The sequence below is a fragment of the Zootoca vivipara genome, chromosome 2 (genome assembly GCF_963506605.1).
Source record: "Zootoca vivipara chromosome 2, rZooViv1.1, whole genome shotgun sequence".
NCBI classification, from domain to species: Eukaryota; Metazoa; Chordata; class Lepidosauria; order Squamata; family Lacertidae; genus Zootoca; species Zootoca vivipara.
Window position 1 is genome coordinate 121459291 of NC_083277.1, and position 26889 is coordinate 121486179.

The window sequence follows — 26889 nt, forward strand, 5'->3', positions numbered from 1 at the left end:
AGTAGTTTGAAAGCACACCAATGCAAGTAGATGAATAGGTACTGCTGTGGCGGGAAGGTAAATGGCATTTCTGTGCACTCTGGCACTTGTCATGGTGTCCCATTGTGCCATAAGTGGTTTAGTCGTGACCCAGAAAGCTGTCTGTGGTAGGCCTGAGCAATTTATCAATATATTACCCATGAAGGGCAGGCTGCAATGACAGTTTCACTTGGGTATATCACTGGTGAAAGTGCCACCTTCTGAGTCCCTCTGCTACCAGCACCAAGGGAGAAGCAAGCTGCAGCCAGGCGCTGGAGGCAGAGGGACTCAGAAGGCGGCAGCTTCACCAGCGATATACAGGCGCTGAGTGGAACCACCATCGTCTGCCCTCATACCAGCAGAGAGGGACACAGGCTACATCGGTGAGGTGCCGATACAGCTTGTTCCTCCCTCTGCCTCTTTAAGCTGCTTGACTGAGGAGTGCGCAGTTGCCCTTGCCTCAGCCAAGCAGTTTTACAGCTGCCTTGGCAGGAGGGGGGGGGGGTCTAACGGAGCCCACACCCTGCCACCAGCTCCATCGGCAGCCGTCCCCCTCAAGGGGGAAGTGTGAAGAGCAGCCGCGATCCTGATCTTGCTCATGGGCAAGCAGGAGCCACTGGGGAGGGGGAGCACCTTAATGGAGCCCCCACCCCACCACTGGCTCGTGCGAGCTGGTGGCAGGTGGGGAGCTATGTAAACCTTCTACATTGAGAAAGATTACTCAAAAGAGGAAAATATTCAAGACAGTTGCCAGTCTTCCCAGGAGTGGACATAGTAGAATGATGGACTTTACATTGGTTGGCATTATAACCCTTCCCAGTAAGTAATGCACATTTTTTTGTTAACATCCGTTGCGTGCATTATGTTTCCTTGTGAAGGTCTGTCACTAAGTACCCCAGAAGCCTGCAGCCAAGTCTCCTCTGCTCAGCCTGGCCAAGGACTCTTGCCATGCGCTGCTCAGCAACAACAGCAGCAACAGCAACCACTTCCACCCACACCCCAACAACAGCCGTCAATGAGTAATCACATCATATCACAGGTGAGTCACTGTTCAATGTCACTGGGTTCTAGGGAACATTTTCTTGTGGTTCCTTAGCCAGGAAGCATAAACAGAAGAGTGTGCCTGAGCATTGTTACTGCTGCTAGAACAGGGTTGTTGTTGTTTTAATTATCTACACAAACTCTTCTTCTTTATATCTCCCTTCCCATCCAGTCCCATCAAATTGAAGCACAGAATTCTGTCATGGTAGCAAAACCTGGTTTGCCACAACATGCAGTTTCGACAACATTGCTTCAGTAGGCCTAAATCAGGAATGAGGAACCTGTAGCCCTTGATATATATGTTGGAATGCAGCTCCAACCATATCTGACAATTGGTCATGCTGGCTGGGGCTGATCAGACTTGGAGAACAACCTGCTCCCCACCACTGGCATAGGTCCTAATGTGGCATTGCAGGGATGCAGTAGCACCAACTGCAAAAAGGGTGACTGTAAGGCAGAACTGCATATATTCTGCCCTTGCAAAGAAAAAAGACCCTGGATTCTGCTCTTAAGAACAGTAAAATAGATGAATAATTCAAGCTGTTTCTGCTTGCAATGAGGATGGGAAAGAGGGATAATGGGTAGGAGTTTAGGAAACGTTGTTCTAAATCTGCCAGGAAGATGTTGGCATACTGTGGGGGCCATGCTGAATTGCAACTTATTACCAAACTTAAAGCCATGGAGAGACCTGGTCTGAATAGAGACATTGGATTCTTATCTCATTATACATGATATTATACATGATATTTTTAGCCATCTCACCCCTTGCTTTTTCCTGTAAGGCCAATTGCAGTCGTTAACCGTCCTCAACAGGTTTACCACACCTATCAGCCAATCACCCATTCCCACCACCCTTCTGAGTAATACCCCTCCCCACCCTCTCACTATATATAAGGGTCTGTTGACTTCTGTTTCAGTGTATCTGAAGAAGTGTGCATGCACACAAAAGCTCATACCAATGACAACCTTAGTTGGTGGCGCTGTGGGTTAAACCACAGAGTCTAGGCCTTGCCGATCAGAAGGTCAGCAGTTCAAATCCCTGTGACGGGGTGAGCTCCCGTTGCTTGGTCCCAGCTCCTGCCCACCTAGCAGTTCGAAAGCACATCAAAGTGCAAGTAGATAAATAGGTACCGCTCCGGCGGGAAGGTAAACGGCGTTTCCATGCACTGCTCTGGTTCGCCAGAAGTGGCTTAGTCATGCTGGCCACATGACCCAGAAGCTGTACGCCGGCCCCCTCGGCCAGTAAAGCGAGATGAGCACCGCAACCCCAGAGTCGCCACAGAGAGCAGCAGGATTGAAATATTTGCAGATCACCCTTTTCTGTTGCTGCTTGACATGACAGACCTTTTAATTTAGCTCAAACAGAGTATAAGGTATAATTTTATTTAGTAATTTTACAGGAAGGATAGTAATTTGAAGCAGAAGAATTGTTGGTTAGACTCACCTTAGCAGGGCCATGAAAAGATGTGAAATTTCTGTATGGGGCATTTTTTCTGCTGCTTTGGCTGCATCTGTGCACTCCTACTTGGGAGTAAGGCTAAATTTATTGTAACTTACTTTTGAGTAGACCTATAGAAAGTAGAACCATCTGGGCCAAGAAACAGTATGTAGACCTCAGCATTGTTATGCAGAAAAAGAAGGAACATGCATTCACAGGGAGAGCTCAGAAAAATAACACCTCCAAAACATAAACCAGGGATCAGCAACCTTTTTCAGCCATGAGCCGGTCCACCGTCCCTCAGACCATGTGGTGGGCCAAACTATTTTTTTTGGGGGGGGGGGATGAACAAATTCCTATGCCCCACAAATAACCCAGATATGCATTTGAAATAAAAGCACACATTCTACTCATGTAAAAACACGCTGACCATCCGTGGGCCAGATTGAGAAGGCAATTGGGCCGCATCCGGCCCACGGGCCTTAGGTTGCCTACCCCTGACATAAGGGGTAGTGATAAATGAAGATAATCTGCTGTATTTTACAAAGTTGTTGAGGCAGTTGATATTTCATCCTCATACCTAGCAAGTGTCAAATTAGACATCCTTATTTGTTGGTTAGATTTTATGTCCTGCAGCATCCCTGTAAATAATATATACTTGACAATAATCAGAATCAATGTCTGAAGGGGGATTTTCCCCCTTTTCTGACTTGTAGGTGTTCACATTTATAACTAGGAGAGGAAACTAAGACCATGTACCTAGTTTTTAAACACCATTATGTGGCAGGGTCACATTTCTTGCCACTACAAGGGACAGGGGCTACATGATGTCCTCCTTGGAATCTCATAGCTAGCAGACATCTCCTTAGGAGTCCTTTGGCTCCATTTGGCCTCCCTTGCTTCTGGAAGCATCCTCAGAGCTTAGTGTTATTATTTCCCCCTTTGCTTTCTGATTACTGGAAAACTGAAACTAGCGATTTAGGTAAATTGGCTTATCCTTATTTGGTTTAAGGCTAGTGAATGGCTATGTTTGCATGTCATACTATCCGTAGTTTTGTATGATGTGAACAAGCCTATTCAGGCCTTGGGCTCACTCACTCTCCTGTCTCCTCCGATGTAGCATAGATTCAATTTTGTGTGTGTGTGTGCTCTAAACAGAATTTAATTAACCACAGTTAATATTATCCACAGTTGTCACTTCAGGCGAAACAACACACTGTGGTTAAGCAAAAGTGGTCCATACTCATCCCAGCTGTTCAGGAGGAGGATAGGGGATGTGGAGACTATGTGCATAAGGCTCATTTATGTCACTCTAAATTGTGGTTTGGCATGATGTGCAAATATGTCCAATGTGCTCCACCTTGATGAGTTGTGTGCAGTCATACCTTGGGTTACAGATGCTTCAGGTTGCGTCTTTTCAGGTTGCGTCCCGCGCTGAACCCGAAAGTACCCGAATGGGTTACTTCCGGGTTTCAGCGCATGCGCAAAAGCACTGAATTGCGACATGCACAGAAGCACTGAATTGCGGCATGCGCACGTTTGCAACCTGAGCGTCCACTGTATTTTCCAGAATTTGCCACCTAGAACAATAAAAATACTTATTTTATATTATTTATGTGATCAGGACAAAGATTTTCTTCTTTTTTAAATCATAATTTATTTTTTGTAAAACAGGAGGCAGCTAAAAGCAGAGTCCTGTTTCCTAATCTTTACAGCAATTCTGCTGCCAGTTGTAGAGCAGGTTTCTTTTAAGGCTGCAAGGGCTACTAGGCACCTGAATTGGAATGCATGTTGATGTCAGAGTTCTCAGAAATTGGTATTCGGCATCTTGCTATTCCTATTGCCTTTCCCCCTTGGCTGAAGTCTTCCAGAGCTTCTATTTCTTGGTGTTTCTTTTTCTCTAAAACAGATGGAAAGCCAGCTCAGTAGCTGGTAGTATCTTTTCAGACCTCTTATGTCTTTATGTATAATGACTAACCTTGTTCTGCCTTTTCTCCCTCTACCTTTGCCCTCTCCTTTCCTCCCCCCCCCCCGCTTCCTTATGCCTGTTTCTTCCTTTCCTTTCCTTCTCTACTCTCAGCCAGTCCCAGCTCTGCAGCCCTCTCCGCAGCCTGTTCAGTACTCTCCAAGCTCCTGCCCCCAAGTCCTCCTGCCAGTCTCTCCACCCCAGCAGTACAATATGGTATTAAAAACCCAACTTCTCTCTCTCTCTCTCTCTCTCTCTCTCTCTCTCTCTCTCTCTCTCTCTCTCTCTCCTTGGCATAATAAAGAATGTACTGCATTCCAGTGCTGATTTTGTGAGCTGCTTGTTCACTTTGGGTGCATAATAAAAACATCACTTACACCAGGCATCCCCAAACTGCGGCCCTCCAGATGTTTTTGCCTACAATTCCCATGATCCCTACCTAACAGGACTAGTGGACGGGGAAGATGGGAATTGTAGTCCAAAACATCTGGAGGGCCAATGTTTGGGGATCCCTGACTTACACACACACACACACACACACACACACACACACACACACACCTACTACTACTACTACTACTACATAGGATGATGATGGGCTCCATTTCAACAGGACAGAGTTTCCATCTCTCAAGAGTGTTCATGGCTCTTTATTTATAATGCAACAAATGCACAATGGTTGCTCAGTTTGTATATGGCTCCCAGATGTCTTCCCTAAAAGAAAGCTCCTGTTGCAGTTTCCTATCGCTCAAAGAGCAATATTATTGTGGATGGGAAAATGAAGTGTCTTCCTCAGTCAGAAGGCCTGTTCCACTTGTCTGGAATGCAGTTGCATGAAAGTGTTCACCAATTAATTTCACCAGCTGAAGGTGAAACACATTGAACTATCAGGGCATGTGTACCAAAGGCCACTTTCCTAGTTTTGTGTGAGATGTGGCTGTAACAGCCACCAGAGGGCATGACTGTAATGTGTTATAGCTGGATAAACTTGGTTTTGCCCACTGCTGTATGATTCCTCAATTTGCATAGTGCTTTTTTCTGTTGATATTCTTGCATACAGATCAACTGATAAGGCAGTTGGCAAATGTGGGGTTAGAACATTTAGGTCAGTGGTTTTCAACCGGTGTGCAGTGGCTCCCTGGGGTGCCTTGAATGATGGTCAGGGGTGCCGCTGGCGATTCTGGCCTGTGTCCCTCTTTCCTTCCCTCTCTCCTCTGATGCCCTGTCTCTGCCTTCCTAGGTCTTGCACAGCTGTTTGTTGCAGCCCTGACTACAAGCTCCACTGGTGAATGGTGCCTCTGTGGCTAGCAAGCGGGCGAGGGAGCCCAGTCAGCCAATCCACCAGCCCTTGCTTTTGGGAATGGACACAAAAGTCCCAGGCCCCTGTGGGGCAGTGTGAGGAGACACCTATCTTTGGGGTGGGGGGGTCAGCTCAAAGGCCATTGGCAGGAGTAGCAGCAGCAGCTGCTGCCCAATGGACTCCCAAGGAGAGGGGAGAGGAGAGAAGGCTGTAGGAACACTCCGCAAGGGAGGGTGCTCGAAAAGGGTGAGAGGCAAGGGGTGACATAGCTGGGCTCCTGAGCCCCACAGGGAAGCCACAGCAAGAATGTAGTTATGAAGGGGAAATGAGTTTGGCAAGATTTCCAGATTAGCCTGCAATTAGTAGAGTGGTAGTTGAGGTGGAGGAAGAGAAGATTGTGTGATGCTTGAGTTGTCTTTCTATGGTGTACCTTGTTTCCTCCTATTTCTTTCCCACAGCACACTGATGATTTGGACTGACTTTTGGGGAACTGATGCTCCAGCAGTTCTGCCTCTTGATCTTGAGTTAACCATTTAAATATTCAGCATTTAAAGTACATAATGAAGGGTTTGTTGGTTGGTTGATGTTCTATGCACCTCTGCCATAGTTCAGTCAGTTTCCTATGAGAGGCAGGCAGACTTCAGGTACCATTGAGGACAGCAGGAAGGAGATCTTTTCACAGTACACGGGCATGTTGAGCATGTTGAAATGAACAAGAGCTGCAGAAGAGCATTTCAATCCAATTTGCATAGGAGAATTTTCCAGTGAGTTTTTAAATTAACATTTGTCTGCTGCCCCATAACCCAGATTTTTCTGGGCAGCTCACATGAAAGATCATAGAGTTGGAAGAGACCACAAGGGCCATCCAGTCCAACCCCCTGCCAAGCAGGAAACACCATCAAAGCATTCATGACAGATGGCTGTCAAGCCTCCGCTTAAAGACCTCCAAAGAAGGAGACTCCACCACACTCCTTGGCAGCAAATTCCACTGTCAAACAGCTCTTACTGTCAGGAAGTTCTTCCTAATGTTTAAGTGGAATCTTCTTTCTTGTAGCTTGAATCCATTGCTCCGTGTCCACTTCTCTGGAGCAGCAGGAAACAACGTTTCTCCCTCCTCCATATGACATCCTTTTATATATTTGAACATGGCTATCATATCACCCCTTAACCTTCTCTTCTCCAGGCTAAACATGCCCAGCTCCCTAAGCCATTCCTCATAAGGCATCGTTTCCAGACCTTTGACCATTTTGGTTGCCCTCCTCTGGACACGTTCCAGCTTGTCAGTATCCTTCTTGAACTGTGGTGCCCAGAACTGGACACAGTACTCCAGGTGAGGTCTGACCAGAGCAGAATACAGTGGTACTATTACTTCCCTTGATCTAGATGCTATACTCCTATTGATGCAGCCCAGAATTGTATTGGCTTTTTTAGCTGCTGCATCACACTGTTGACTCATGTCAAGTTTGTGGTCTACCAAGACTCCTAGATCCTTTTCACATGTACTGCTCTCAAGCCAGGTGTCACCCATCCTGTATTTGTGCCTTTCTTTCTTTTTTTTGCCCAAGTGTAGTACTTTACATTTCTCCCTGTTCAAATTCATCTTGTTTGCTTTGGCCCAGTTGTCTAATCTGTTAAGGTCATTTTGAAGTGTGATCCTGTCCTCTGGGGTATTAGCCACCCCTCCCAATTTGGTGTCATCTGCAAACTTGCTCAGGATGCCCTCAAGCCCATCATCCAAGTCATTGATAAAGATGTTGAATAAGACTGGGCCCAAGATAGAACCCTCTGGCACCCCACTAGTCTCCTACTCTCCAGGATGAAGAGGAGCCATTGATGAACACCCTTTGGGTTCGGTCAGTAAGCCAGTTACAAATCCACTGAATGGTAGCATTGTCTAGCCCACATTTTACCAGCTTCTTTACAAGAATATCGTGGGGCACCTTGTGAAAGGCCTTGCTGAAATCAAGATAGGTTACATCCACAGCGTTCCCTTCATCTATCAGGCTTGTAATTCTGTCAAAAAATGAGATCAGATTAGTTTGACATGACTTATTTTTCAGAAACCCATGCTGACTTTTAGTGATCACAGCGTTTCTTTCTAGGTGCTCAGACCGTTTGCTTAATGATCTGCTCTAGAATCTTTCCTGGTATTAATGTCAGGCTGACTGGGCGGTAATTGTTTGAGTCCTCTCTTTTCCCCTTTTTCATCTGGCCCTGGAGACTTGAATACATCTAAACTAGCCAAGTATTCTTGTACTACTGTTTCCCCTGCTGAATCATCTGCTCCCTATTCTTCAGGTCGGGCATTGTTTTCTTTTTTGGAGAAGACTGAGGCAAAGAAGGCATTGATGAATTCTGCCCTTTCTCTGTCCCCTGTTCGCATTTCACCATCTTCTCCTCTATGTGACCCCACTGTTTCTTTGTTTTTCCTTTTGCTACGGACATACCCATAAAAGCCCTTTTTGTTGATTTTAACCTCTCTCGCAAGCCTGAGTTCATTCTGTGCTTTAGCTTTTCTGACTTTGTCTCTACACATGCTGGATTTTTGTTTGAATTCCTCTCTGGTGGTTTTCCCCTTTTTTCATTTTTTGTACATATCCCTTTTAAATCTTAACTCAGTTAAAAGTTCTTTAGATAGCCACCCTGGCTTCTTTAGGCACCTTCCATGTTTCTGTCTCATTGGTATTGCCTGAAGTTGTGCTTTTAATATCTCCCTTTTAACAAACCCCCAACCATCATGAACTCCCTTCCCTTTTAGTATTTCTGTCCATGGGATTTCACCCAGTGTTTCCCTAAGTTTTCTGAAGTCGGCTTTCTTAAAGTCTAGAATTTGAGTCTTAGTATGCTTGGTTGCTCCTTTCTGCTGTATAATAAACTCCAGAAGAGCATGGTCACTCCCACCTAATGATCCTGCCACTTCTACCCCAACTAACTAGGTCATCACTATTGGTTAGGATCAGATCTAAAATGGCTGATCCTCTTGCTGCTTCTCCCACTTTCTGGACAATGAAGTTGTCTGCAAAGCCAGTGAGGAATCTGTTCGACCTTATGCTCTTGGCTGACTTTGACATCCAACAAATATCAGGATAGTTGAAATCCCCCATTACTATTATCTCACTTCCTTTCGAATGCTTGGTCATCTGTTCCAGGAAGTCTTCATCTGTGTCTTCAGTTTGGCTTCGGGATCTATAGTAAATTCCCACAATGAGATCACTGTTATTTTCCTCTCCCTTAATTTTGACCCAGATACTCTCAATATGGCTTTGAAGTTTTAAATCCTGGATCTCTTCACAGGTATACACATCCCTGACATATAACACCACTCCTCCTCCTCCTTTCCTGTTTGGTCTATTTCTCTGAAAGAGATTGTATCCCTCTATTACTACAGTCCAATCATGAGACTCATCCCACCAGGTTTCAGTGATGCCTATTATGCCATATTTAGTTTGTTGTACCAAGAGCTCAAGTTCATCTTGTTTATTTCCTATGCTCTGTGCATTAGTATACAGACACTGAAGACCATTGATCATCTCCCCATGTCTCTTATTTAAGGAAATTTTCCCCTCCCACCACAATTCATATAGAAATAAAAAACAAACCCTGAAATCAAAATCAAAATAAATATGCAAGGAAACTTAAATTTACCATAATCCCCATGTTAAAACACAGGCCTTAAAACTGAGAGAAACAGACTATGTTAGCTATTTGAAAGTTTAAAAAGGTAAAGGGCCCCTGGACAGTTAAGTCCAATCAAAGGCAACTATGGGGTGCAGTGCTCATCTTGCTTTTCAGGCCAAGGGAGCTGGCATTTGTCCACAGACAGCTTTCAGCATTATGTGGCCAGCATGAATAAACTGCTCCTGGCACACGGAGGACCGTGACAAGTGTCAGAGCACATGGAAACCATTTACCTTCCTGCCACAGCGGTACCTATTTATCTACTTGAACTGGTATGCTTTCGAACTGCTAGGTTAGCAGAAGCTGGGACAGACCATGCCACCTAAATACCCTGTTAGCTAATGGATGGGCATGGGCAGCAAGGGGGATGTCATCTGTATTTTACTGTGGCAAAGTGTCATGAGCCAACTGTGGCAAGATAGAGAACCTAGTTGTTCTGTCACAAGATGGTCAATATGATTATTTTGTTTGTGGAGTGGAAGAGTCATGCTGTGTCCAGCAGTGGAGATATTCTAGCCCCCCCAGATGGCATTAGTTTGCAACACCCCATCAGGTCCAGTCTACATGGCCCAGTGGTCAGGGATTGTGGATGTTGCATTCAAGCAACATCTGGAGGGCACCACGTTGGCTGCCCATGTTCTAGAGCAGGCATGTCAAACATGCGGCCCTCCAGATGTTTTGGCCTACAACTCCCATGATCCCTAGCTAGCAGGACCAGTGGTTGGGGAAGATGGGAATTGTAGTCCAAAACATCTGGAGGGCCGCAGGTTTGACATGCCTGTTCTAGAGGATGATCTTAACAGAGGCACCATACTACAACTTGTTTAGGGTTTATTGCATAATAGTATTTTTGTTTCACATAATGCTTTCCATTCCAATAACATGGAAGAAATTGCACATCCATTGCATTTATACCACCATGGTGCAAGCCTACATGTGTTTGAGGTGGAAATTGCCATTGGCAGTTGGTTCCTGCATCATGGTAGAATAAGTGGGGACACATCACCTGTGGCAGCACACTCAAAGGAATCCATGGTCTCATACACAGAAGTGAGATATTAGTAGGCTTGCCATATTTCAAAGAGCAAAAAAGAGGACACATTTACCAGGACCCATTTGTAGGTGGGCCAGGAGGGGAAGGGGGGAGGAGGAAGGAAAATAGTAGTAGTACTTGTGTTTGTGTGCAGTAAAAGATAAAAGGTGTGTTGAAATGTTTAATAATGTTGATAAAAAATGAAAATGAAAGTTAAAAATGAAAATTGGGGGGGGGGGTATCAGTGTCAGTGAAAGTAGAGTAGAAATAGAAGAGGAGATATAGTTAAAAGAAGAAAGAGATTTTCTTCCCTCCCCCACAGAAAAGGAAGAAAAGAAAAATGACTAAACAAACCAAAAAGGGGGGGAGGATTTTTTAAATTTTTTTAGAAAATAAGGATGAGGATGATTATTGCTACGTCTGGAGGTCCCTAGGGTTCCTTTGAGGCAAACAAAAAAACCTGGGCATTTTACAATTTTTTAAAAAAATCCACCTGGATGGAGATTATAACGTTGAAAAAGAGGATGTGTCCAGGAAAACCCAGACAATGGCAACCGTAGTATATGGAAATTACTTGTTGGCATCTTTGGTTAATCCAGCCCTGCCTTAGCCCCCGTCTCCATTCCCACTGATATAGGAAATAGGCAAAATTTGGCCTGTTTATTTTACACAAGACATTAGGTTGCAGTTCTTGATTGTATCCAAGTGTGCGAAGTAAAAGAGAAGGGGACTTGTCTATGTAGAGTGAGCTATCCAGAATGTTATGTCACTTGCATTGGCCTATAACGTGAAGGGACAAAGCATTGAGGCACTAAAGTGGTATGAAGGATCATTGGGTAATCTCTTCCCCCACCCTTCTCCAGTTTCTGCCAAATTCTCCAGGTGCTGTTTCTTTGGCATGTCTGCCTTCAAGTCCAATGGCCACTTTCATTGTTGTTTTGATATTCACACTGTTTAAGAACACTTTCCCTGGGCACTGTGCTGATTGCTTGATCCTTTTTTCATTCAGGAGAGGGAGGGCTGTTGTTGACCCATGTACCTGCTGATGTGAACAACTTGAGATCACAGTTACTCAGTGCTTCCTTCTCTTGTCCTCTGGCTACAGGCTGATGAGCTCAGCAACCACTTTGGGCAGATCAGCCTCAGCCGCCAGGGTTCCACAGAAGCACCAGATCCGTCCTCATCCATGTTCCAGCCGCAAATCATGTCTCAACATCCTCAGCAGACGGGATTCATCATGGCTTCTCCTGGGCAGCCAATCACAGCCTCCACCTACTCTGCCTCGGGACACACAGCCCCAGCCCAGCAGGTTCTGCAGCCCCAGAGCTATATGCAGCCACCGCAGCAAGTAAGCGACAGTGTGTGCATGTATGAAAGAGATTCTTAGTGAACATAAAATGATGATGATGATGATGAGAAGTTGCTAAAAGGGGTACAGAAAACAATTTCAAGTAGACCTGAGCTGGGCAGAGCATTAAGGGTATTTAAGCATTGGGTCTAGTTAGCTATCTTAGGCTTTGGGGGTAGGGTTGCCAGACTCAATAGAGGACAGGACTTCTGTGCCTTTAATTGACCTGCTCTTTTGAGTCTGGAAACCTTAAAGAGAAACCAGCAGACCCTTTGTTTAATTTCCAAGCAAAGGGTCTGCTGGTTTCTCTTTAAGGTTTCCAGACTCAAAAGAGAGCAGGGCAATTAAAGGCACAGAAGTCCTGTCCTCTATTGAGTCTGGCAACCCTATTTGGGGGGTATATGTCATGGAATTCTACTCAGTAGTGATCCAGAGCAGAACTCCAGTGTATTTTTGGCAGAGTAAAAACTTAAATTCGTTGCAGGATTCCCAAAAAATAGACCAGAGGCAATTATATTTCATCCAGCAGAGCTTTATTGCTACTGAAGGCAAATGAGCAAAATGGTCACAAATCCAATACTGTCCATTGGCACTGTCCATAAGATGTCCAGTTGCAGCAGACTTAACTTAAACTTACAATAAGTTATAATAAGGTTAAACCTTAACACTACCTACAGAACACCACTCCAGAAGGAAGAGAGATACGGTAGAAAGAGAAAGTGAAGCCCAGGCTCCTTCTGGCCTATTATTATAGTCAGCATGACCTTGACAGAAGAGATAACAGAACCAGTTTAAGTCAGCTGTGCTCAGCTTCTCTGAAGGAATAACCCAAATATCATGAGCCTTCTACTTGTTTCTTTCACACAGAGAAGTTTCCAGAACCCTCTTGAATTAATTAGAATAGGAAAGATCAGAATAGGAAAATAGGATTAGAATAGAAAACATCAGATCAATACTTTCTGCCGTAAGAAATGCAAACGGGCAGAATATTGGGCAGATTTTTCAGCCTCGTTTGCAAATATTGCCTTTGGTGCTCTTGCAGAACCTACTCACTCCACTCCATCTCCACCTACAAATCTGCACAGGTGTTACCCAACTATGAAAGATGGAAGTTGGATGCTGCCTAACTATGAAATAATTGAATTTCCAGAGACTGCTTGTTCTGTTGGTCAAAGCCATGTTTTTCTTTTCCCTATCTGTGTATTCAGTTGAGTTAGAAAAGCCCAGAAAGTGTGAGAGGGTTGGTTTGTTGTTGTTGTTGTTTGTTGTTGTTTTGAGGGGTGTAGCAAGAGGCTGTCATTTTGCAAATGCTTGTATGCATTCTCTTTTGAGGGTTCTCCAAGGATCCTTGGTTCCTTGTGGCTAATCGTGTGTCTGTCTGAACTTCACGTGCTTGTGACAATGTGCCTCCTGCTGATGTCTCCTTGAGGCTAACCTTTTGCTACAACTGGCATCCTCTTGAGCGGCTTGTCACTCAGAAGCTCAGAGCTCTGCTACAGTTATGTCCTTTGTCTTATTTACTGACTGCTTTCCCCCCCCCTCCTGACAGATTCAGGTTTCTTACTACCCACCCGGGCAGTACCCAAACTCTAGCCAGCAATACCGACCTCTCTCTCACCCGGTGGCCTACAGCCCCCAGCGCAGCCAACAGCTGCCTCAGCAGTCGCAGCAACCTGGTAAGGGGGCAGCACGTGCAGCATCCAAGAAGGAACAAGTGGGGCGGGGGGGGGGAGATTGGTGCTCTAGTGCTGTGAAGGAGATCCAAGCCAGCTTGCCCTTTCTTGGAGCCAAGGGGGAGTTAGCCTATTTATAGAGATTAGGTCATTGCATATTAAAAATCTTTGCAAGAGTGGATGTAATTAGCTGTAAGGCCTGAACAGGTTATGTATGTCCTCTTGGGTTATAGGTAGTTGAGGCTATTACTGTCCTTCAATTTTACATACATTTGATTGTTTAGGTCTGATAATTGATCTGAAAAATATGTGCACAGAAGGGCTGTAAATGTTAACCAATAGTTTTGGTGAATTAATCAAGTAACGCTTGAGTTGATTGTCAGGAAGCGTTCATTTAAAGATTTCTGAGATTTGAATCTCTGGTCTACAAGGAAGATGTGAATGACATACATCTGTAATCTTCGAATGAAGGGTAGCATGATGATGATGATGATGATGGTGTAAAAGTAAATGACCCCTCAATGGTTAAGTCCAGTCAACCGTGACTATGGGGTTTGTCCGCAGACAGATTTCCAGGTCTACTGCTACTGGCACACGGAGGACCATGACAATTGCCAGAGCACATGGAAACACCGTTTACCTTACCGCCACAGCAGTACCTATTTATCTACTTGCACTGATATGCTTTCAAATTGCTAGGTTGGCAGAAACTGGGATAGAGCAATGGGAGTTCACCCCATCTTGCGGATTTGAACTGTGGACCTTCCAATTGGCAAGCTCAAGAGGCTCGGTGGTTTAGACCACAGCGCCACCTGCATGTGTGCGCATACACAAGAGATGCATACGAAGGGTAATAAAGGGGTCCTCCTGGGACACCAGTCATATATACTGTTGGCTACCTAAAGTGCTTGAATATGATGGCTGTTTAACCAAAGTGAGACCACTGAGATGCAAAGGAGGAGGTAATTGCCATGTTTGAAGAAGTAGGAAAAATATTTAGGGGGATACTGAGGGGACAGCTCCCCTCCTTAAAAAACAAAAAACAGGCCAATGAGGATTGAGCATGTTTTAGTGACCATGGAGGAGACGGGCAGATCCCACTGGTATAAAGTATTAACCTTTAGCCTCTTGCTCCGATGCAGGTTTACAGCCAATCATGTCCAGCCAGCAGCAGACATACCAAGGTATGATAGGAATGCAACAATCACAGGGCCAGAGCCTCCTCAGCAACCAGCGCAGCAACATGGGTGGCCAGATGCAAAGCATGATGGGTGTGCAGCAGTCTCAGAGCCAGAGCCTCCTTAGCAACCAGCGAGGAAATCTGGGAAGTCAGATGCAAGGCCTGATGACCCAGTACACTTCACTGCCTTCTTATCAAGTGAGTGGCAATAAAAGAAAGAAGAAATATGGTGAGGGTGAGGGACCTTGGAAGTGGCAATTTGGTAAGTCAGAAGTGAATTCATGCAATCTTTGGATCCCTATGATAGTTTGGAAAGCTGTCCCATACTCTTCAAAGGCATAGGTACAACTCACAAGGTATGTGACTTAGGGAAGGACTGGTCATTGCACTAAAACAGCAGCAGCATCTCTAGTTTTTGCATTTCCTCTTTTATTGTAGAGCCATGGTTTTGCCTACAATAGGTCCCAGGTTCAATCCCCAGTATCTCCTGGAAGGGCTACAAATGCCCACTGTCGAAAGCCCAGAGAGTTGCAGCCAGTCAATGTCAACATTGTTGAGCTAGATGGATAGATGGTCAGACTTAGCATAAGGCAGCTTGCTATGTTTCTGGGTTCATCCGGCATCTCTGTGTTGTGCATCTGCTGCCAGTGTAGGCCCAAAATGTGAGATGGAATGAAGAAATGTATAAATTAATGACATCAGGGGATGGACATGTTTTGCTGCACATTAAATAGGGGGAGATAGCAAACTTGATGCAGGATGGCTGTTTTGGCAACAACCTGTGTTAATCATAACAGGTCAACGGCAACCTAGAAACAGATAGGAACTGTTTTACAGATCCAAAAATGGCAGATTGCAACCACAGGTTGCTGCTGATGTTGAAAGTAAATTGTGACAACCTAATTGAGACAGTTGAAATCTGGATGGCCACAGGTTCACCACTCCTGCCTTTTTTGATCATGTGTTCCATGCAGTACAAAAGTGTTTTATCACAACAGCCTGTTTTAAAGTGAGTAGCTATCTAGTGAGTGTGTTCTAGCAGTTCAAATTATATCGACTTTTTGCTGCCATTTCTGTGTTAGATGTACATTGGCAAGATATAACAATTTCTGGAATTCATTTGCATCTTACTATGCAATAAGGACAAGAAGTCACAGGTACATGTTTAGTTTTCATTTTTCAGTTACAACCATGGGGACCTTGTATTCAGGCTTTTGTCCTGGACTAAGATAAGGCCTGGTAAAATAAAATAAATTAAATGAAATGAAATAGAAGTGAAGTGAAAGCAAAGCAAAGCAAAGCCCTGGAGTTCACGAAGTGTTGGAAGCAAAGAGCAGGAGACCTAGGCACTTACTTTTCATTTAAAGGCCAGATCTTGAAGGTCATATGCATTCTGCTATGTCAGATGTGGTGAGGGAGGAGGTGTCCCACTGTTCCTCCACCTTTGTTTTCTGCATTCAGTGCCCCCTTAAACTATCTGAAGAAGTGTGCATGCACACGAAAGCTCATACCAAAATATAAACTTAGTTGGTCTTTAAGGTGCTACTGAAGGAATTTTTTTATTTCCCTTAAACTATGTTGTTGTCTTTCCCCCTATTTAATAGGTTCTCTCCCTTTACTCTCCCTCTGCCCTCTGCCAGCAGGTACCAGTGGCTAATGAGTCTCAGGGCGTGGTCCAACAGCCCTTTCAGCAGCCTGTGCTGATGCCAGCAAATCAGTCTGTACAAGGAGGACTACAAGCTGGGGGGATGCCAGTTTATTACAGTGTTATCCCGCCAGCCCAGCAGAATGGCACCAGGTAAGAACTTGAGCCAAAGCCCTGTATAGTGTCCCTTCTTTGGCAGGTGTGACTACTAGGAGCAGAGCCTTCATAGGTTCTCTTTGGAACTCCCCTTTTCAATAGGTCTGTAGGGTTCCTTCCTTGGTGAGTTTTCAGAACCAAAATCAGGCTTTTGGTGGAAGGAAGGAGGAATTATTTGAGTTCCTTGGACTGCATGCAACTAACCCGTTCTGCTAGTGGAAGCCAGAGCAAGGACTCCTGCCAGTGCAGTGGGACTTACCCATCTCTTTTTTCCCATGCCCCCCAGCACCCCCCCCAATCTATTATGGAGGGTTAGGAGAATCCCCAGAGCAGTGCACATGGGGAGAAAAGGCGACACCATTTTGTCAGGATAGCAGAAATGCTTGCACTGATGGGACATCCTCTTAGCACTACATTGCATTCTGCCCTTTGTATGTTTCTTGAGTCTGGTTTTGACATTGTATTTGCAGAAATCGTTTTTATGGATTTGTTTAACCAAAATTAAGGAGCTGACTAGTTTATATGGCTTGCTTTTTATTTTATGCTGCCTTGAGGGTTCATTGGCAAAGTTGGTAGGCATAGAAATTTAAGAAAATAGATAAAAGGGAACTAGAATAGGTCTGGGGTGTGTGGGTGTGGATGTGTATATCACCATTCTGTTAAGATTATAATAATCACAGTAGTTTAAAATGCAGTACAAAGCAACAATAAAAGCACAATAAAAATGTGCATCAACAAAAGCAGTCTGCAAAGTTGGGTATCCAGTGTGAAAGAACGTCTTCCAAGAGATCCACAGGGTTGCTTGCTCTCCAGATCCATAACTGGCTTCCTCATCACCATCTCAAAGCCATGAATTGCTATTAGAAGCCACAGTTTGGCTTTCCCAGTTTCTGCCCTAGGAAATGGAAACGCGAAACAGGAGTTACTGGCATTTTTGTCCCTGCTGAAAGAACAATATGTGATGATCTCTCAAGCTGACACTCATTCTTAAGGAAAGATTTGCCTACTTGCACAAAGTTAGATGGTGATTGAAGGAAGTTGTAAGAGCCAATACCCTTTTCATGTATGGTCTACAGCCCTCTCTGGCTGCCTCTTTCTAATTTTATATAAGTATACCTCTCAGAGAGGACAAAAATCAATCTACTATTTAATCACACTCCTGGTTGCCATTGGTGACCAGGAATTCCATGAAGATGAACGATGGAACCAGTGAAGCAGGGAAAGAGCACTCTGCTTTGATCAACCTGATTTGGCTTCCATGCCAACCAGAGGTGGAATAAAGCCACTTCCTACATGGAGAGTGTGGAAGCCAGTTGGCCTGGCAGATTGGGGACAGAGTGCTCTGCTTCTCCAGGCTAGCAAAGCCGAGTCCTCTGTCCCTCTTTTGCAAGCCCAGCTGGTTTCTATGCAACTCTGCTCCATCTCCCCTGCTGTGGAGGTTACAGAGGCAGTCTTGGCAAATGGTGGAGGTTACTGACGCTAGTGCAGGTAGTGCTTTCCTGCACGAAAGCAAGCCCAAGAGGCTCAGTGGTTTAGACCACAGCCCCACCTGCATCCCTTTGGGGTTGGAGTAGACCCAGGGGTTGGGCTACATGGTCCTCAGGGTCCCTTCCAAGTCTGATTCTTTGATTCAAGATGGAGAAACAACTAGCTAGAGAAGGGGAGTGGGGAGTGGGAAAGCTTCCTTGTGTATGAGAGAGAGAAAGAGGATGAGAATGTGTGTGGCATCCCTACCCCTTGAAGCACTGAATAAGCATTCCTCTTAATTGAAAGATGATCGGAGCAGGAATCACAGTAATTAGCATTAAACTGATGAATGATGAGGGAAATTACTCCGTGCAGTTGGGCTTGGGAGTGGTTGTCTCTCAAGGGAAGCACAGCTGCTGTCTCCATCCTGTTGCTTCTGCTACCTCATCAGCTCTCCGTATTTCCTTCCCAGCCCTTCGGTTGGTTTCCTGCAGCCTCCTGGGGCAGAGCAGTATCAGATGCCGCAATCTCCTTCGCCCTGCAGCCCACCACAGATGCAGCAGCAGTATTCAGGTACAGCGGTTTACTTTATTACTTAGCCTGGTAGAATGTGACACACACACAGTATGTACAAAGTTGCAGAAAACACTGAAACCAGAATGCTATGAGTTCACCAACCATCACCAGATCTCAGTGATCTGGTTAAAGACGGTTAAAAAGACTGGACTCGAGCATCATGAGATCAAGAGTACACTTGATTTCAAACTTCCAGTGTTTGTTCAGAACCCTTCCAGCCATGCACACATCCTCCCCTGCTAAAAGATGCTGTGTTCTCCAGCTCCTTTCCTCTTTAGGATTGCAGACAGAATAACCAGACATAGGAATTCCATTGAGCCCTGCTTCCAGTTCAGGCACTAGTAGGATTATAAAGTTTTAATCTTGGTCTGGAAATTGATCAGTCAGCCTAGTGGAGCCTGGGGGGAAGGGGCTGCATTTGCAAAAACTGGAGTTGGGAGGGTCACCAATGCCCACATGCCTTTCATATCAAGGAATTCTTTCCCACTTGGAGCAACCACGGTGACCTTAGAATCTGTTGAGTTGGCCCAGGTATAATGGACATCTTTTTTTATGGCTTTGTTTCTCCATACTATATCCTGAGATGTGTCATTTGCCTCTTCTGTAAAGGGAGACGAGTTGTCTTTATGGCTGCTGCAGGCTCTTATTAACTATTGCTAATGACATCACTGGAGCAAAAGCTCACACATTTTCTACTGAGCTGTGTTCCAGCTTTCCAACACCAGAGCAAATTTTCCCTGATGTGTTTGCACATTATGGTAAGCCCAACTATGGCTTACTGGGTCTGTGTTGACTCCTGGAGAGCGGCTCTCAGCCACTTTTTTGCTCCTCCCGTGTCTCTCTCCCCCCCCCCCCAATCAATGAACTAAGCCAGGGTTTGATTTAGTGTGTTGTCTGAACCCAGACTTGTTGTTAAGCTCTCTCTAACTATGGGCTGTAGCCAAGGTTTGTTCTTATAATTCAGAGCAAATTTGTTCCTCCTTCGGTTGTAAATTGGAAGATTCTGTATCAAAGTTTAAGCCTGCTGCGCTGCACTTGCTCAATTTCACCCCTCTCTTCTCCACTTAGATTGTAAGCTCTTTGGGGCAGGCAACCTGCCTTTGCTTATCTTATTCTGTAAAGAGCCAGAATTACGCTGATGACACAGTAATTGCCGTAGTAGTAACTATGAGCCTCACAGAGCTCCTATTGGTGTGGGAGGGTAGAAAGGGAAGGAAAGCAGGATTGAGATTTCACATAGTGTTCTTATGCATATGACGATGATTTCCCCACTCCTGGCTTCCTCTTTAGGGGTGTCTCCAGCAGGACCTGGTGTTGTGGTTATGCAGCTCAATGTGCCCAATGGCCCTCAGCCTCCCCAGAACCCTTCAATGGTGCAATGGAACCACTGCAAGTACTACAGTTTGGACCAGCGAGGGCAGAAGCCTGGAGACATTTACAACCCAGACACCAGTGCTCAGGTAGAGGATGGGGATGGATCTGATGGAAGAGGGGGGAGTGGTTAGGTTGAATGCAGTTGATGGCACCCACCCCACCTTATAACCTTGCTTTCTATTTTTTTTTCTTTACTCCAGGCCAACAGCACCCAGCTGAACAGTCCCATCACATCCCCCACACAGTCACCTACACCTTCACCTGTCACTAGTCTCAACAGCGTTTGCACCGGACTCAGCCCCCTCCCAGTCCTTACACAGTTCCCCCGGCCTGTGGGCCCAGCACAAGGTAAGGACAACTCTGGGGAGTTCTTGTAGCTAAATAACTTAAAGAATTTTAGTTACAATAGAGAAAAACTCTATGATTAAGCTGCAGCAACCTTTGCATCAATAAATATAAGCAGTGTGTGCTTGAAGCCTAACTTTCACGACTCAAAAAGGAAGGAACTTCTTGTTTGTGTCATAATGGCCACCAAGATGCTTTGTGGGTAGTTACAGTTCCTTTGCATTTCCAATTTCTGCCTGCTTTACTGCAGGGCATAAACAGCAACCTTCACAGGAGACACCTAAGGAGCTATAAAATGAGCAGTTCCTTATTAAAGTCCATGCTGCAGAATAACCACCACAACCTTACAATCTATGCAGACTTGAGTTGGATGCAATTTACATGCTTCCATGTCAAATCTTTGTCCAGAGGGAAGCCTTCCACCTCTATTACCAAGCCAGGAACACTGGCAATTTACAGCTTTTGGAATGTTTTTGTCATGCTGTTGCTAGAAACGATTCAACCCTCTGTTCCTGTATGTGTGGGGAAGTGAGGATCCTCCACCAGCAAAGAAAACAAATGATTGCTCAAGATGCTTCTTCTTGAATGTTAGGCGCAACTCCTCTCTTCAACCTTGTTTCTTCCCAGGTGATGGCCGCTATTCCTTGCTGGGTCAACCACTGCAATACAATCTCTCCATCTGCCCCCCACCTCTGTTGCACAACCAGCCCAGCTATTCAGCACACCAGGTAAGAATGGACATGGGTTGAGTCATTGGTGGGTAATTGTAAAGTTGGGAATGTAGAAGGAAGGCAGGGGTGTGTATGGGGTCTTTCTGCTATTTGTAGTCCTGTATGTGTGTTGCTGCATTAGGAGAGCTGCTTTCAGAGCCCCTTAAGCCATATACACAGCCCCCATTCCTGTTGTAAAAATCTCCACCTCCTTCCCTATTTAGGATTGCAAATGGAATAACCAAGCAGGTTCTCATCTTTAGAATTTTGTTTAGCTCCATCTCCAGACAAAGCCTGTGTAGAATCATAAGATGCTAACCCTGGACCTGATCTTGATCAGTCAGTCCTGTGAGAACCACGGTGTGGATGTGATAGTAGGTGCGCTAGGAGATAGAAGTCTTAGGTCTCATCACATAAATGCCTAGGTGGTCTTGGCCATGTGGGAATAATAGGCCCAATGTACAGAATTTCAAGGATGGCCAAGATAAGACATATGAATGGCTTTACATGCTGAAGTGCATTGTATGAATATGCAGTATAACTTCTTGTTATGGAACCTGAACTAAAAGTTATTTGCTGTGATGAGAAAACTGAAGTTCAAACTGGGATCTTTCAGAGAAATGGCCAGATTGAAATACCAAGGGTGGCACATGATCAAGCGTGAAAGTGTCCCATGCTATCAGTTCTATTGTTCTTCTATCACAGGGACAAACAGGGATGAAGCATGGCAATCGAAGCAAGAAACAGGCTCTCAAGTCTGCATCTACGGACCTTGGAACAAGTGATGTAGGCAAGTGACAAAATTCATGCTCCACTGGCCTCATCAGCAGGATCTCTAGATTTGTCTTGATGCTCAGTGCCAGAGTAATGGAGCAAATGCTAAATTGGGAGAAGCAGTTGAATGGCAATTACCCATCTGCCCAGCCCACATCCAGCCAAGGAATATGGGGAAACTCAAGCATTTATTATTTCCTCCTAGCAGGGTGTTCACAACTACTAGTCTCTAGTTGGTTAAAGGGACAGGGTTCTAGCAGACCGTAATAACCGAGAGTCTTCTCCATTTGAAAGAAAGACGGTGTTTTCCTGCTTGGCAGGGGGGGTTGGACTGGATGGCCCTTGTGGTCTCTTCCAACTCTATGATTCTATGACTCATGTCTTGCCATGTCTCACTCCTACAAAAAACAAACATTTGCCTAGCTGGGAGCTGGAGAGGGCCTTTTGGAGCTCTTTGCAGCAGCCTAGAAGGATTCAACAGACGAACATGCTGAGTGCCATCCATAAATGTGGCTACTTCACACTCTCCTAGAAATTCCCATGGTGTCTGAACAAGGGCAACCGCATGGACTCCACACTCCAAAAATAATCAATCAAGGGGGAGGGTGTGTGGCTGAAGGTCACAGCTCTGATAAAAAAGGCTCCACTCCAAAGCAAACCTGTCCCCTCTGCCCGCCATGCCCCCAGTTGAGCATACAGCCTGGGAGCATGAGGCAGGGCCAGCCCCCACTTGCTGCTAATTGCACAACTTCCTACATGCCTACTCAGAAGGAAGCCCATTTAAGTAAATGGGACCTAGTCCTAGGTAAAAGTATGTACAGGATTGCAGCCTAAATACTTTCTAGGGACTAGTTTAACATATGCCTGTAGTTGCTTGGCCCTGAACATCAAACTCTTTACACGGAAGCCAACTTTAATATTTATTGAGAAAATCTCAGATCTTTAAAGGAAGGGAATCAGTTTATATATTTAAGGTGCTGTTCAATTCTTAAAGAGGTAGCCCCACATAGAGCGCATTGCAGTAGCCCAAGCGGGAGATAACCAGAGCATGCACTACTCTTACGAGACAGTCCACAGGCAAGTAGGGCCTCACCCTGCGTACCAGATGGAGCTGGTAGACAGCTACCCTGGACACAGAATTGACCTGTGCCTCCATGGACAGCTGTGAGTCCAAAATGACTCCCAGGCTGTGCACCTGGTTTTTCAGGGGCAGGGTTACCCTGTTCAGGACCAGGGAGGCCCCCACACCCACCTGCCCCCTGTCCCCAAAGGACAATACTTCTCTCTTGTCAGGGTGGATCTCAATCTGTTAGCCACCATCCATCCACCAACTGCCTCCACAGGATCTTCACCACCCTCACTGGTTCTGATTTGAAGGAGAGGTAAAGGTAATATGAGCTTAGCTAAAGCTTGCTAATTAGATTTGGACAGGGTGAGCTAAGCTGGCAAGTAAAACCCACTTGCCAGTAAATGAGGAGGAGTGTTGAAAATGCCCCCCTGTAAACAAACTACACGGTGATGTCCTGCTGTTCCTTTAAGAGTCTCTTTAGAGCAGTAAACTTCTCCACCTGCACCCCCCACCCCCCAGTGGAAAATAGCCTGGGGTGGGTCTGCTATATTTGCTGCTCTGCCTGTTTAATATTAGCAAAGAATCCTGCCTGCCAAGACCCAGCACTGCTGCTGCTAACTGGAAACTAGAACTGTCATGCAGTTATTTATTTGGGGTGCAGATTTGGAGCTGCTGCCAAGACACAACCACTGGCTCTAGTGCCCAGTTCCTCAAGCACAGGACTCTGTGAAAATGACTGGCAGCAAACTTGGCACTGACTGGAGGGGAAAATTCTTTTCTGCTTAGAGCAATGTTTCCCAGACCATGTGGGGTAGCCCATGGGGGAAGAGGCAGATATTTTCATTGCCTGATTGGCAATTAGTCTGTAAACAGTCATGGGTCTTCAAAGTTTTGATTACATCCCTACCAGGATTGTTGAAAGGGAAAAGGTGGACCACAAGGCCCTGATTGCTACCAGCCTTTTTACCTGAGTTTGGAGATGTAGTATGGAATTTGTGTAGGAGCTGTGACAGGAGGAGAAAGGGCTGAATTAAAAATTGCTTAGGAAAATGATGGAACTAGTTAGTGATACGAAATGGACTGGGGCAGAAAGGAGACCGGTGGGTCTGAGGTGTGTTAAGAGTATATGAGGGGATGAGCATGCAGAAAAGCATGTGCGCTGGCTTTTATATGGTTCTGTGGAAACTGACAGTGTAGTCTGTCAAAGACTCAAAGCACCAACAATTGATTGTGATTGTGGCCTGTTTTTTTTTTTATGGACCAGGAACCCCCAGAACTAAGGACAGAAAAGCCTATTACTGCTTCAGCAAAGTGGCTGCTTCAGGGTGCCAGTTGGTGTAGGCTATGTTTGAACAGGATCAGGATTCTGCATCCTCAGTGCTCTGTTATCACAATGTCACTTCCAATCTGGCTTGCTTACCTGCCATTCAGAACACCAGCACCTTGGTGTGCTGGAGAGGATGCCTCCCTGAGCTCACAGCAGCTGTGGATAATTCCTAGCACCTCACTAAGCGGACGTTCCCAGGATTCTTTGGAGGTTGACCCCACAACTAAAGTGATAAAAGCCAGGTTTGCAGTGTAGAAAGGATCCTAAGGTTCTCCTTGGGACTTTAGGTACCACTGATTTGAAACTATTACTATTTCAATAATAGTTGAGAGGTTGACTGAAAGGTAGTGACTTCCCTAGATTCAAGAACTGAGCTTAATTGCTGAGCAGCAATTTGAACTTCAGTCACCCACTGCACCCCTCCAGATCCACTCTCAAAAATGCTGAGAATGGCCTGGTGCACTTTAGGATAGTGTGAATTGGGTCTACTTATTATATCAGCTAAGGCTGGGCTTTGAACAGCTCTGTTGTATTAACATACTTTGGTATGTAGGAATCGTGGAGTATGCATGGAGATATCAGATACATCAGCAACAACCTACTTAAATGCCAGAAACATTGGCACCAAACTGTTTTGTACAGATGATTTTTAATGCTGGCTTACAGTATTGCCACCTGTAGAAATCATTGCCAGCTTTCTTTTTTCTTTTGCTGTGGTTGCAATACATCTGGTAAGTGCAGTTTGACTACACCTCAGGCATGTCGTGAATGTGTGTGGTATAAATGGAGTATGTTGCTGAATCTTGTGATCGGTTATGTGGGGCATAACCCCCTCCTCCAGTATTCTATTCAAGTTGGCCCCCCTGCTTGACAAGTGGAGCAAACTGTTCAATTGCCTCATGCACATTTGTTCATCATTTAGGGAAGCTTTTAATATTTGATGGATCATTGTATTTTAATATTCTGCTGGAAGCCGGCCAGAGTGGCTGGGGAAACCCAGCCACATGGGCGGGGTATAAATAATAAATTATTATTATTATTATTATTATTATTATTATTATTATTATTATTATTCTAGAGGAGTCAGCAACAGGTTTTATTACTGTTTCATTTCAACAGAAAAATGTGTACTTCAAGAGCCCATACAAAATTTGGATTAGGGTCCAACCCCAGTTTTGTATGGCTGACAAAATCAGCTGTCACTCCAACCCATAAGACCTGGCCAAAATGACAGCCGGACCCAAGACTTCTAGGTCCTGTCGCTCACTTTTCTGCCCACAATTTTGTTGCTGCCAAGGGTACTGAAAGTGTTTCTTTCTCTTTCTTATTCCTTGCTCCCTCATGGCCACCCCAACAGTGTTGGGCCGCGTACTGGAAGTGACTGATCTACCTGAGGGCATCACACGTACAGAGGCCGACAAGCTCTTCACTCAACTCGCCATGACTGGTGCCAAAATCCAGTGGCTCAAAGAGACTCAGGGGCGTCCAGGAGGAGGAGGCGACAACAACCATGGAACTACGGAGAATGGCAGGCATTCTGACCTTGCTGCCTTATACACCATTGTGGCCGTCTTCCCCAGCCCTTTGGCAGCGCAGAATGCCTCCCTGCGTCTCAACAACTCACTTAGCTGCTTCAAGTTGCGTATGGCCAAAAAGAACTATGACCTGCGTGTGCTGGAGCGTGCCAGCTCCCAATAGGGGCAGGCAGGGAGGGGGCAACAAGCACACTGGACTGGCCTCCTTGGCTGCCCTCTTCTGCCCTCCCCCACCCTCCTCCTCCTTTTATTCCCACATGCACCTCCTCCCCTTTTTATTTTTGGTGGGGGAGGGGGGAATCTTTCTGGAGATATTTATATGGACAGAATGAAGAGAGAGACATTGATTTTTTGCTTTGTTTTGGGGGTTTCTGTTTTTTATTTTTATTTTTTATTTTATTTTTGCGTGAAAGAACATGCCCCACCCTTCAACCCCTCTCCAGAACATGTGTATATTGTTTTCGTTCAGCGTTGTGCCGCGGTACGGAGCCGTATTTAATTGCACATACAGATGTTGGCTGGGTATGTTCACTGTACATTTTATTTAATCTGGGTTTATTATTAATAATATTATTATTTGGTTTTTAAATATAAAAAAATCGTCTGTCACTTTAAAGCTGCTGCTTCCTCCCTGCCTCTCTTTCTCTTTTGGATGGCCTCATGGCTTGACAACATTGTCTTTCACCAGAGTTAACCCGGGCATATTGCTTGGACCTGAGGTTGGTGGAGAGCTGTTGGAAAATTATCTAGGAAGGGACAGATGGCTGGGGTATTATGCTGGAATTTGACACTTGGGTACCTGAATTAGCAGGGTAGTAAAGCACCCGAGTTTTATCCCTATGCAAGAACCAGGTGAAATGCTGTGTGAAGGTCATCCCTTTGGTCCTGGATACTGCTCTTTTATTTTTCATTTTAAAAAAATGTACAAAATGACATCTGTGACAAAGACACATCAGGTAAGAAAAGTGTAATAATGTATGAAGTCCCAGTGTGGTACAGTGACAAATTGCAGTTAGCTGAAAATGGAAACGGGTGCTTCCAGTGTTCTCCCTCACTGGAGGGAGAGAGGGAAGTGAGAGTGTTTGAGCCCAATGCTTTTCCACTTAGTACTTCATCTCTGATTTAAGGTTAACATCCGAATGCATCCAACATTTACCGAAAGAGATTCTCACCTTTCCTTCATTATCTCAAGCTTCCAAATCACGCTTAGCTTCAGGTGTATTCAAAGCACATATG

The 26889-nt window shown here is 45.2% G+C and overlaps 1 protein-coding gene across 9 annotated transcripts in view; it reads left to right on the plus strand.

The window, feature by feature from the left end:
- Positions 1 to 26273, plus strand: part of R3HDM2 (R3H domain containing 2) — a 132426-nt gene extending 106153 nt beyond the window's left edge. For 3 of the 9 annotated variants that reach the window (XM_060272172.1, XM_035102224.2, XM_060272170.1), the window contains 12 exons: positions 897 to 1057; positions 4578 to 4679; positions 11580 to 11822; positions 13372 to 13498; positions 14638 to 14873; positions 16316 to 16473; positions 18416 to 18516; positions 19810 to 19979; positions 20094 to 20241; positions 20866 to 20966; positions 21654 to 21738; positions 25476 to 26273. In XM_060272172.1, coding sequence (XP_060128155.1) covers positions 897 to 1057; positions 4578 to 4679; positions 11580 to 11822; positions 13372 to 13498; positions 14638 to 14873; positions 16316 to 16473; positions 18416 to 18516; positions 19810 to 19979; positions 20094 to 20241; positions 20866 to 20966; positions 21654 to 21738; positions 25476 to 25816 — 1973 coding nt within the window. In that variant the 3' untranslated portion in view covers positions 25817 to 26273. The remainder of the gene's footprint in view (positions 1 to 896; positions 1058 to 4577; positions 4680 to 11579; positions 11823 to 13371; positions 13499 to 14637; positions 14874 to 16315; positions 16474 to 18415; positions 18517 to 19809; positions 19980 to 20093; positions 20242 to 20865; positions 20967 to 21653; positions 21739 to 25475) is intronic. The other 6 variants (XM_060272169.1, XM_035102277.2, XM_060272171.1 and 3 more) reach the window with 3 other exon arrangements.
- The last annotated feature ends 616 nt before the right edge of the window (positions 26274 to 26889 follow it).